Genomic DNA, 13,371 nt, shown 5'->3' with positions numbered 1-13,371 from the left:
ATAATCTGCAGGGTCACTTGAACAAACATTGGTTTTCATCTTGACTAAGTGGCAGATCTTGTCACTGGTCATATCCTCTGCAAAAAAAGTGAGGTCTGAAGTCCTGTCTCATTAGCAAAATGAACACGCACACAGTCTTGTGACCTTGCAGACTTTGACGTCAGTCAACGTCACAGTACGAAACACAGGAGTCCGCAGGGACCAAGTCTGCTAGTCTGTAGAGTTGACATTTGGATTCAGTAACAGATGAGAGGAAAGAGAAAGGGAAGCATACATTACACTTGACAGGGGCCAGTGATTATGTACAGGTATGGTGCTGCATATCTGGATTTTTAGACATACTGTATACACTGTCATGGTCAGAAACCTCGAAATAGACCAAAAATATGATCCATGCTAGAGATGGGACTACCCATCTCTTGCATAGATTGCACTAGACTTTTTACACATGGAAGACATAAAAAACATCACCCACAAGATGATATACAGTATGTTAAGAGACAGGTGCTGAATACTGGCCTCGCACTTTCAGAAAGCAAAGAATGTACGTGTCAACCCAAATGAAAATCCCGGTAACACTTTCAATGAAGCCCATGTCTATGATCCATTATAAACCTAACCTATAATGCATTATAATGGGCTTATAATATTGTATAATTATTTAGAAGCATGCATAAAAATGCCCATAATGCGTTATTATCAATACACTGTCCAGTATTAACATCAAGTACTAGTAAGACACCTCAGGGTGACTTGCAACCTCAGGGTGACATGCGACCTCGCCCTAAAAGTCTTGGCCATCTGGCCAGTGATGTATATGGGACCAGTTACTCATATATGGAGACCCCTTCATGATAGTTATGTTATGTCAAAATATACCCATATATGGACATTACCAAATATGGGCATTCCCATACATGTCCTTAATATTGATAACATAATGTCCTTAATAATGTCCTCAATATTGACAAAATAGGAATCTCTATATTATGGGCATAAAACGTACGTTAATTAGTAATGCCAAGCAGGGCCTTGGTGAGTTAGGGCCTTGGTTTGATGATCTCCATATATGGGCATAAGGGGGTACCCTAACATTCTCATTTTTGTCCTGGGATTTATGACATCAGATATCTCCATTTATGGCCATAAAAGGTTTTTTTCTTTTTCTGGGAATGACCATATATGGACTTTTATACCCTGAGAAATCTCGTAGCTTGTCTGACTGTCAGTACAGGAAGTGATGTCACGTGATATCCTTTTTTTGCCCATATATGAGTCATTCTGTACCACATCACTGTGACTCACTGACATCACGTGACATCACTTCCTGTACAGACAGTCAGACAAGCTACGAGATTTCTCAGGGTATATGCGACCTTCCGTCACAATTAAGTGTTTATTATAAGTATAAAAACATGCTATTAAATACTGTCAGACTTGTTGTGTCTGAGGCAGAACTGATACACCCTGCGATGTTGTGCGAGACACAGCAGGCCATCATTATCCCACAAACCTAAAATGATGAAAAGATGCCCAAAGATGATACGAATGCAAAACTCTTTCTCAGCTGTTCTCTTTATCCACCCACCTTCTCTGTTTTGTAAAGCAGATTGCCTGCTGCTGTTTTCTAAACACATTCAGTGTCCTTATAAGATGCCAAAGGTGGTGAAGTACGTAGAGTACATACATGCTGCTGATTGAATGCCAGCACCTCCTGCTGGCATTATAAACCGAGACATAGCCTCCATCTCCTAATAAAATAAGTTATCATAGAAATAGAAGCCCTCTGTTGCTGGAATGTATAATTACTTGAAGATGTGTACGAATGAGCTGTGTGTCTCTCTCCAGCAGCTCCTTTTATGTGCCTCGAACAAGGGGCTGCTGGATGAGCACGGCTCATTGAACGGGTTTGTAAGAAGATGTTTTGTAAAAATGTAACAGTTGTGAGTGCACCTCCTGGCTGGTAGGCAGGAGACAGCAATCAGAAGGTGGTTCTGGGAGTCACATGAGTTGTACATTTACTGAGTGGTTTTGCTTTGCGGTTGAGATGCAGGAACGGATCTGAATAGGGTGCCTTAATGTGCACGTGCGTGTTGAGGAGACCAGCAATGGAACGGAACCCTCCGTTGCCTGGGTCCTGTTCTGCTGCGGTATCGCCGGGGGATTTTATGTTTTGTGTGGGCTAGTTGATTTATTCCATCCACGGTGGATGCCTTTGGTATGCCTACGATGTCTCCTAGCACCCTCCGAAATGTCCCAGTGGCTTAAAAAAGCCCAAGTGGAAAGTACAGGTTTTTAGACCGTTCGGCATGGCTCCGCGGTGCTGGCTCCAAACTGTTGCAAAGCTCCACGAGCACAGCTCTTGGTAGCCTAAAGCGGTAGCTCTTTGCTCTCTTCAAATAGATCTGTATGGTCCTGGAAGATAAGCTGTCTCCTCAGGGCATGATCTGCAACTACTTCTTGCAGCAGCAGCAGCAGCAGCAGCAGCAGCAGCAGCAGTGTGCAGAAGTAGGCCTACTTTGTGCCTATAAATAACGTGACTCTATTGGACGTCCAGAAGCGGCCGCACACACTGTAGCCAAAGTGGCATAAAGTTAACATGAGTATATAACCAAATGTGTTAAATCAAAATGTTACATTTCAGGGTTTCCAATTAAGAAATAACAAAAAATAATTCAGGATTCCTATTCAAAAGAAGCAAAAATAGCAGATCTACAAGCTCAAAACGCATCGCAGCGCGATGCGTTTTGAGCTTGTAGATCTGCTATTTTTGCTTCTATTGTATGAGATACTAGAATGACAAAGTAGGACGTAGCAATATGCAATGTGGCCCTCTGGAGTGAAGGTGGAAATATAGTGGCCCTCAAAGTTGCCCATCCTTGGTATAGGGAAACCAACATTTTGGCAGCAAATTGCCTTCTTTAGGGGTTAGGCCGGGTATCGCGGTATCTCCCAAAAAAGTTGTTCGAATGGAAAAAATCAATACATTTTAAATACATTTAAATAAAAAACATATAAAAAAAGAATCGCGGTATAATCACGGTTATGAACTCGACACGCGGTATGCATTACACAACCACGAGCACAGCTTTGGTAGCCTAAAGAGGTACTCTTTGCTCTCTTCAAATAGATCTGTATGGTCCTGGAAGATAAGCTCTCTCCTCAGGACTTCTTGCAGCAGCAGCAGCAGCAGCGTGCAGAAGTAGGCCTACTTTGTGCCTATAAATAACGTGACTCTATTGGACGTCCAGGAGGAGCAGACATGTGGGATCCGACATGGGCCAGTTGAACATATGGAGGTGTACAGCACTGCTGCAGGATGGCCCCATTAAAGTAATTGATGTGAACAGAAGTGTTAATGTAGTGTTTAAGTGTTTTAAAAGAGCATTATGCATTGTAAAATATTGAAATAATTTAAACAAAATATTGTATATTATAAACACTAGCCCTTACCCGTTCGAAGATATGAGCTCCGAAATGATGTGCAGTGTGTATAATATGTAGGAGCACCAATGTAAGAAATACCCGTTTCGTTTAATGGCTATAGAGTTAAAATGTGTTAAAAATGTTGCCTCATGCTAGATGCAGAATAGATATGCCTCATGCTAGATGCAGATTTAGATATGCCTCAAGCTAGATGCAGAAAAGATACACAATAAAGATGCTAATATACAGCATACGATTTGTGAAAGTGACAAACGGGCTTCGCAGTTATGTCAGGTGTGTTCCTTGGTGATGCGGATTCAGATCAATTGCTCCAGCCGCCGAGGAGAAACGCTCGGACAGACACTCAGACAGACATTCGGAAAATGATATGTTTGATATTATTGTTTTTTAAATCCTATATTATACAACTATGGAAATGAAGAAAATACAGCCAATTATTTTGCACACTCAAATGTGCATAAATGTGTGCCTAAATTCTGTTCTTCCCTAAGTACAAATAAATAATGTCAGAATCTTCTGGAGTTATTACTTACTGTGTAAGGAGGTCTTAAGATGACATTCTTAAGAACGGTTGGTGAATGAGGCCCAATAACTTAGGACAGACAAAAGAGACTAATTACTGCTACACTGACAAAGATAATTACTGCAAGAGACTTACAAAGATTAACAAGCTATCAAAGACATCATTACCGTTTGCCTACTAAAGGAATGCAGAGATTTTACGAGGGCAGGGCTGCAAAACAGAACAACAGGGGGAAAGGTCTCAGGGGTAGAGAAACCGTCGTAGAACACGGAGGGTTGCCAAAGGCTTCCCAGTTCGATCATGGGCTCCCCCAGAGTTCATGTCGAAGAGTCCTTTACCCCCCTGGCTACACTGCGAGCGCCGAGTGTCGCCTCAGCGACAGCGCTGAGAATGCTCCCTTTTTAATCAATGAAGGGTGCTCAACTGCCGACGTCAACGTCGGACGCCAAATTCGCTCCTGTTAATTTTTTGACGCTGTCACGACGCCGGCACAATGCAACACTCATGGTATGGTGGAGCCTGAGCAAGACTCTGAACCCCCAGTTGCTCCCGGTGAGCAGGTTGGTGCCTTGCATGGCTTCCTCCGCCATCGGTGTGAATATGAATGTAATGCACAATCTCTGTAAAGCGCCTTGGATAAAGGCACCATATAAATGCACCATTTACCAAGAGGGAGGATAATAAGACAGCAGCTTGTGTGTGTGTGTGTGTGTGTGTGTGTGTGTGTGTGTGTGTGTGTGTGTGTGTGTGTGTGTGTGTGTGTGTGTGTGTGTGTGTGTGTGTGTGTGTGTGTGTGTGTGTGTGTGTGTGTGTGTGTGTGTGTGTGTGTGTGTGTGTGTGTGCGTGCGTGCGTGCATGCGTGCGTGTATACGTGCGTGCGTGTAATGAAAGCAGCAGGGTCATTGCGTTTGCATTGAAGACCTGCGTGGAGGCTGTATCTCATCTCTATGGTTTGGCTCTGTGTTCTGTTCCTTCTGTCTCTTCTCATTTGTCCATTTGTCAGTCACCCTGTTCGTACTGATATTGATCTGTCAGTCAATCTCTATCTCGGAATGCTGCTTCTTGGCACCTGACTGGCACTAGGAAGAGAGACCACATGTCCCCCTCTTCCCTGGTTGTCTGTCAAACACAGAATTGAGTTTACCGTTTTACTTTGCCCTTATTCCAGTGTATTCTACCTCCAGGCCTCTTAGATTCTCTGACCAACTACTGCTGTCTGTTCCCCTGTTCCAGACTTGACTTGTATGTTTGTGTCAAGCTATTAATTAATTACCTGTATGTATGTATGTAATGTATGTATACCTATCACTCTACCTGATCAACTACAGTACATGTACAGTATCTGTGGTTCATAATCTCTCTCTCTCTCTCTCTCTCTCTCTCTCTCTCTCTCTCTCTCTCTCTCTCTCTCTCTCTCTCTCTTAGGATAAACCTGGCCCCTACAGTAGGCTACGAGGAGGACGTGGGCAGCCACACAACACACCACTTCATGTATCCGGAGAGCGCCAAGAACCTGGCAGCCAACGTCAGCTTTGTCCTCGTTCCTTTTAAAACGCTGGATCTGCTCTGGATCACCAGTGCCCTGTCCACTGGCCAGATTCGATTGTGAGAGAACACACTGACACCAACATGGGCAGCACGATGTAGATATACTGTAGAATGCATACCAAAAATAAAACCACATCACAGGGGTGGAAAAAGTACTCAAATTCTTTACTTAAGTAAAAGTACAAATACCACAATGTAGAAATACTCTGTTACAAGTAACGGTCCCGAATACAAAATTGACTTGAGTAAAAGTATTGGCCTCAACATATAATAAGTAGCAAAAGTAAAAGTTCTCATTATACAGAATGTCCCATTTCAAGTTTTCAAATGTATACAAATCTTTTGAAAATAGCAGCTCTACAAGCTCACAATGTGAGCTTGTAGATCGGCTATTTTCAAATGGCTGAAATACAACTACGGCTGAAGTGGTTAATGCATATGTTTTACTGATAATCAGCATCTGTAAAGTAACTAGTAACTAAAGTTTTCAAATAAATGTGGTGAAGTAAAAGTACAATATCTGGATTCAAGATGTAGTGGAGTAGAAGTAAAAGTACTGGACATTGGAAATACTCAAGTGTACTTAAAGGGATATTCCACTTTCAACAGGGAGCAGTGGAAGGGCCTCTCTCCACATACACACCCATTGTAACCTCAAACTTCATTTTAACCATGATAGATTCATTAAAAACACCCATTATTTTTTCTGGTGACTCAAACTACCCTCCTAATACGTGAGCAGGCCGTGTTTTTTCTATAACTTTTTTCATTTATTTTTAATAATTATTTGGTAAAATGGAAAAAATGAAATACAAATAAAATATTATTAAAAATAAATGAAGAAAGTTATCGAAAAAACACGGCCTGCTCACATATTAGGAGGGTAGTATGAGTCACCAGAAAAAATAATGGGTGTTTTTAATGAATCTATCATGGTTAAAATGAAGTTTGAAGTTACAATGGGTGTGTGTGGGGAGAGGCCCTGGGCCTGGAGGGCCTGGTAACATTTACATCAAATATCTAAATATTCAATCAAGCTAATTAAAAACTGTTCAGGGTGTTCATAAAAGCCTGATTAGATGATACAATTACCAAAAGTTTTTTTGAAAGTGAAATATCCCTTTTGTGCAGTACCTAAGTAAATGTACCTAGTTACTTTACACCACTTCCACATCATCAAGGCACACACATACACACACACACAATTGTGAAGGGATAAATATAGTATGCCACACTCGTGCACAGTAAAAGCATGCGATTAGGAAACATCCAAGCGTACATTCAAGCGTCAGTGAAGAAACATTTGGGCACGCTTACTTTCAGACGTATAAGACACAGAAAAGCCTGCATAAGCAGTTGTTTTGATTGATGCTCAGCTCCGAGAAACCCAGGGAAGCAGACAGCGGAAACAGTCAGTCATCTGTCATTCAGTTTAAATTTACGACCGCAAAGCAATCACATAGAGTACTGGCTCAATGTCTCTCTGTCTCTCTCCCTCTCTCTCTCTCCCTCTGTTACCTTCTCCCTCTCTCTACCTCTCTTTTCCTCTCTCAGTACCTATGCTCCGGTGAAGCAGTTTCTCCGTGTGGACAAAGACAAGGTATAATGTATTAGCTATACTATACCGTACATACTATATTTTGTATTATGCATGTACTCCTAGGGCTGAACAACAGTTAGTCAAAACATGCAACTCACAATATGAACTACTGCAATTTTCAAATTGTAGAGGCCACAGTTCATTGCAATTAGAGAAGGGGTCCAAAATGTACTTCTAAACATTTGCAATTGCAACAATTAATTGAATATGTGTTCGCATTGTTCAGCCCTAATACTGTATATCTACATTATATATATATATATATATATGTATACAGTATGTCACAGTTAGTTTGAGATTCAGTTAGATTGAGAACAGGAGCACTCGTTTTTGGGCACAAGGTGGAGCAGGCAGTGCCTCCTTTGGGGAACTAGGAATAATTTGACTGAGGTTAGGGTTAGGTTTAGGCATAGTTTTACTGAGGTTAGGATTAGGGTTAGGTTTAGGCATAGTTTTACTGAGGTTAGGGTTAGGATTAGGATTAGGTTTAGGCATAGTTTTTCTGAGGTTAGGTTTAGGCATAGTTTTACTGAGGTTAGGTTTAGGCATAGTAGCATTCACCAGGTTAGCATTCACCAGCTACCACTGAGACATGGGCTTCTTCCACATCCAGGTGAACAAAAACAAGCACTCCTTTCCCAATCTAACTGGTTTCTCAAACTAACTGTAACATTACAATTCATAGTTTTCCCCCCCAAAAAAACATTTCTGTTAGTCACACACACTCTCTCTCTCTCTCACAGGCATGCATGCACACACACACACACACACACACACACACACACACACACACACACACACACACACACACACACACACACACACATACAGAACAGTACAACTATGAACACGTACTGTAGTGACCCTGCTTTGCTGCACTCTTCTGTTCCCTCTAGTTTATAATCCCTCCCTTTGTTTTTAAATACCCTTCTGCTTGCTTTTTAATCCATGAAAATAAATATACCCACACTAATCTCTGCTACACAAAGATTTGGGGAAACTCTTGGCCTGGTTCAAAGTTGAAAATGTCACTGGAACAAAACCCCCCAAAAAGATTTCATCCACCAGCATCACTGCCGTATAGAAAACATACCGGTATGATATTAGTCAAGGACTCAGTAGTAGGCTATTACTCAAGTAAAAGGGAAGCTAATACATGTTGTAATTACTTGAAGGTTTGAGGTTGTTGAGGTCAAATATTTTAGTCTAGTAGTCTAATGATGCAATTCAATGTAACGTAACCAAAACCCTTGTAAAATCTGCTCAAGGGTAAAAGGACCCTTGGATGCTGCAGAGGTTTTTAAACACTTCAACTCCCAATTTTGGGCATGTCATTATACATTATATATTTTTTTAAATTGAACAACTTAGAAAGATGCAGACCTACAAGGTGTGTGTGTGTGTGTGTGTGTGTGTGTGTGTGTGTGTGTGTGTGTGTGTGTGTTTGTGTGTGTGTGTGTGTGTGTGTGTGTGTGTGTGTGTGTGTGTGTGTGTGTGTGTGTGTGTGTGTGTGTGTGTGTGTGTGTGTGTGTGCGTGCGTGTGCGTGTGTGTGCGCGCGTGCATGCGTGCATGTGTATGTATATGCGCTTCACCCATTTTCAACCTCATCTTCATATAATTGGTCCTCACTAACAATTTCCACCTGCCCACTCTGCATCTCATTGGTGGGCTATACGGACAGTTCAGAAACCTACAGTAACTACCAATGACATCATCGATTGGGGATTCCAAGTTAGCATGCGTAGAATAGACCAAATGGACAAACCTGCCTATTGATGATGTCACTGGTAGGCATGTTTCTGAACCGTCCTGTTGAGACTAGGCACTAGTGAAGACCAATTAGGCCTAGAATTATTGAATGCTTTAACCAGTGAAAAATAACAGATATACAAGCTCACAGCGCGGCACCGAGTGCCGCGCTGTGAGCTTGTAGATCTGCTATTTTTTTTAAAGTCGTGAAAATTTTAGCAAATCTTTGAATATACATGTATGTATTTTCAAAGCGTACGTTTGTAGCTCAAATTTTGCTTCTGGGTGGTCCCTGGAACTAAATATTTTGATATTTTGAATATCATTTTGGGGGTCCTTCACATGAAAAGGTTTGAGAACCACTGACATAGTAGTCTCTCAAGAACAGACTAACTGAGCTCCAGCTAAGTGAAAAGGACCTTTTCTTTGGCGATGGCTGGCCAGATTGCTGACATAGAAACATAGGTTTTTCAAAAAACCTTAGAAGGATTCAAAAGACACTTATAGAATCGGGTCAAAATTCTAATTTTCACGATTTTTCAAAGATCTGCTATTTTTCTATAGTTAAAGCATTCAATAATCCTGGGCCTTAATGGGTTAAATGAGGATAGGTCGAAAATGGTTGGAGTGGTTCTGGCTGGTTCTGGCTGGAGCAGCTCCTCTTGTGACTGTAGAGTCCAATATGGGAGTGGCAGTCCTTCTGACACAGCTCACATGATGAAGGAGGTGGCAGGTCTTTCCCAGCCTGGTTTGTTCTTCTGTGGGCCCTCTTCTCGTCCCACTGAAGCAGCAGGTGTTCTTCAAACCTCTGAAGACCCTTCTGTCCAGAGCCGTTTCTGGGCCCATGGGGGCCCTAAGCATGATTCTGCTATGGGGCCTTCCTGCAGCGAAAAAATAATAGGCCTAATATTTTTTATAATTTTTGTATCCATTTTATAATGGAAATATATATATATATAAAAAAATATATATAAATGAATAAATAAAAAACGACAACAACAGGCAACGTATTTTTGCTATGTTTGATTTGTTCTTTTCTTATTTAAATAAAAAATGAAAACTTCCCCATAGGGGTGCTGGAACACCTGCAGCACCCCTGCACAGTGGCCACTGTGCCAAAACATTGCAAAGAAAGTCACCACAGTTTGATTTGATCATTGCTTAGTCAATTATGAAGGGATTTCTAAAATTAAAGCGTCTCCATATTGTTTGGGAAGTCTCTGTTTTTAGCTGAGTGTTGTTTTTGACAGCAAATTTTTATTTAGTTTTAGTCATAGTCTTTTGAATAAATTGTCATTTAGTTTTAGTCATAATTTAGTCACCTGAAAAGTTTTAGTTTTAGTCTAATTTTAGTCGACTAAATATCATACGATTTTAGGCGACTAAATCTACAGTTGATTTGGTCAACTGAAATAATTCCGGCAGGCCTTGATGACATTGTAATGGCTGATTTTACACTTGGTTGTGCAACGCGTTAACGCAACACCTGAGAGCAACCTAACCGAAAATTACTCTCCACTAGTCCCTCCCTAACGTTTTAGTCTAGTTTTTATTTTTGTTGACGAAATTGTCAATATATTTGTTCTTAGTTTAAGTCATCACAGCTTAATTTTTATTTCGTTTTTATTTAGTTTTCGTCAGTGAAAAAAATGCAGTCGACAAAATTTTTCGTCATTAGTCAACGAAATCAACACTGCCATGTGGTTGTGTCGGTGTGTGTTGCTTTTAGGTCTCGCTTGCATAGATCTTTGTATCGTAGCTGTGGCCGCCCTCGTGGCCTCTTTCCCGAAGCGAGCTCTCCATATAGGAGGTCTTTAGGGATTCTGCCTTCCTCCATGCGGCACACATGACCCAGCCAGCGAAGACGCCTCTGTTTAAGGAGTGTGTAACGTACATGGAGGGTATTTTTGCAAACATAACATCTATGTGGGTGGGCTGGGGGTGTGGGTGCGGAGAAAGAAACTTTCCCACTAGTGAGATTAGGGTGAACTCCTTAGCTCTGTTGGGGGACAGGATTGGTTTGGGTTTAGTTGACTTATGCTTATTCATAATTATACCAAATATGGCCCTGTACGTAGCTCAGATTAAAACATACTGTAAATACCAGTTATTATATGTTTGTGTGTGTGCGTCTGTGTATTCCATCCAGGTCCAGATCTTCAACCCAGCATTTTTTAAGTACATCCATGACCACTGGACCAAACATCATGGACGTTACCCCTCCACTGGCATGCTGGTGTTGTTCTTTGCTTTGCACGTCTGCGACGAGGTTAGTAACACTTCAGTTTGCCTCGGTTCAATTCAATTATTGTCTCCACCAGCCGAAGGCTGAGGGAGAGTATGTTTTCGCCCCTGTCCGTGTGTGCGTCCGTGCGTGCGTCCGTCCGTCCGTCCTCCGAGTTTGTTACCAGCTAATCTCCGGCACCGTTGGCCCGGTCGCTGCCAAAATGAGCACACACACTCCCTGGATGCCAATTCAGAACCTCTGCCCCACATTTTTCAGATGGCCCTGTTCTAGCGCCACCATGAGGCCGATGTTTGCAAAACACATTTCTGTACACTACTCCTACAGATTTTGTCCAAAAATCACGCAAATCGGTAGACAGTATCTCTACAGTCATGTGATCGACACGGATCTGTCTGATTGTCCATATTCCATCCTGATTGGCTGATATTGGCTTTCAAAGTTTGTAAGATTGGTCCATTTCGGACAAAATGCCTCAAATCACAAACGCAGAGCGCAATTATCACGTAATCGCGCACACACGTTCCCACTAGGACGAGGAAGAAATGCCACATCAAATTTCAGAAATCAGCCTCATGGTGGCGCTATAACAGGCCGATTCGTGGTTTTACCTATAACTCCACCGATCAGTTTCAAACTTTTAAGCGCACTCCCTGGATGCCAATTCAGAACCTCTGCCCCACATTTTTCACATGGGCCTGTTCTAGTGCCACCAGGAGGCCAATTTGTGCAAAACTACCTTTTGGCCAGTACTCCTACAGATTTTGTCCAACAATCACGCAAATCGGTAGACAGTATCTCTACAGTCATGTGATCGACATGGATCTGTCTGATTGTCCATATTCTATCCTGATTGGCTGAGATTGGCTTTCAAAGTTTGTAAGATTGGTCCGTTTTGGACAAAATGCCTCAAATCACAAACGCAGAGTGCAATTAACATGAAATCGCACACACACATTCCCACTAGGCCGAGGAAGAAATGCCACTTCAAAATGTTTAAATCAGCCTCATGGTGGCGCTATAACAGGCCAATTTGTGGTTTTACCTACAACTCCACCGATCAGTTTCAAACTTTGTAAGCGCACTCCCTATAGGCCAAGGAAAAAACATTTCCTTGCATTTTTCACATCAGCCTTTTATAGCGCCACCAGGAGGCCGACTTATGTAAGACACATTTTTGGATATTACTCCTTCAGATTTCTACTACAGTCATATGATCAAGACGGATCTGACCCGTATTAAATATTCCATCCTGATTGGCTAAGATTGGCCTCCAAACTTTGCAGGATTGATCCGTTTCGAACAAAATGCCTCAAATCAAACACAGCGTGCAATTGTAATGAAATTGTGCACGCACATTCGCAAAAGGCCAAGGAAGAAATTACACTACAAAATGTTCAAATCAGCCTCATGGTGGCGCCATGAAAGGTCTAACATTGGTGAAGAACACAGGCCACCCTTTTTAACCCTAACCCATGCGCCTGAAATTTGCCGCTGATCGCCCCAGTGGTTTGTGAGATTAGCTGAGGACACTCAGACCGGGGCAAAACCATAATTCCCCCTTGCCTTTGGCATGGTGGAGATAATTAAAATATAATAATATTGAGGAATTATTTCTCTTTATTTCTTTCAATCACACATCTGTCCATAATTCTTACAATGCATAATGCATGAATACTCATTTGTGCACGCACACACAAACACTCAAGCTCATTTCTCGACCTCATTTTCTCCTCACATATCTTCTCCCCTTTCCATCCTGCGTCTGTTAGGTGAATGTGTTTGGTTTCGGGGCAGACAGTCGGGGTAACTGGCACCACTACTGGGAGCAGAACCGCTACTCTGGAGAGTTCCGCATAACTGGCGTCCACGACGCAGACTACGAAGCCCAGATCATCCAGCGTCTGGCCAAGGCTGGCAAAATCACTGTATTCCGTGGAAAGTAGCCAACACGTCACCTCAAATACCTTAGATTTCATGTTAGAACGCTGGCTTGGCTCGGGATGCTATACCGTAGGTGCGGCTTAGAGTGCATTGTATATTCTTCCTTTCACTTTGCAGCAGTCTGTGAGCATAAGTAAAGAAATGAAGTGGAGAGAGGAGCAATACGAACTGCTGCTGCATGAATGGAATCTGTGGCAAGTGAAAAAGTGAAGTTGTATCTTTTAAATGTTCAACTGGTAGTGAAAAGTGTTACAGCAGAGAGATGCCTAATTATCTTGCCTCGGGAAGAGTCCTAACAGCCACAGCTTTGATGG

The 13,371-nt window shown here is 42.0% G+C and overlaps 1 protein-coding gene across 1 annotated transcript in view; it reads left to right on the top strand.

Moving 5' to 3' along the window:
• st3gal2 (ST3 beta-galactoside alpha-2,3-sialyltransferase 2) overlaps positions 1–13,059 on the top strand; it is a gene marked incomplete at both ends in the record, with an annotated part of 38,300 nt that extends 25,241 nt beyond the window's left edge. The window contains 4 exons of the mRNA XM_080736851.1: positions 5,396–5,575; positions 7,073–7,118; positions 11,018–11,137; positions 12,886–13,059. Coding sequence (XP_080592977.1) covers positions 5,396–5,575; positions 7,073–7,118; positions 11,018–11,137; positions 12,886–13,059 — 520 coding nt within the window. The remainder of the gene's footprint in view (positions 1–5,395; positions 5,576–7,072; positions 7,119–11,017; positions 11,138–12,885) is intronic.
• Between the last annotated feature and the right edge of the window lie 312 nt (positions 13,060–13,371).

Source organism: Nannobrachium achirus (assembly GCF_963921795.1).
Source record: "Nannobrachium achirus genome assembly, chromosome: 11".
Taxonomy (NCBI): Eukaryota; Metazoa; Chordata; class Actinopteri; order Myctophiformes; family Myctophidae; genus Nannobrachium; species Nannobrachium achirus.
Note: the sequence above shows the minus strand (reverse complement) of the source record. Positions and strands in the feature narration are given on the sequence as shown.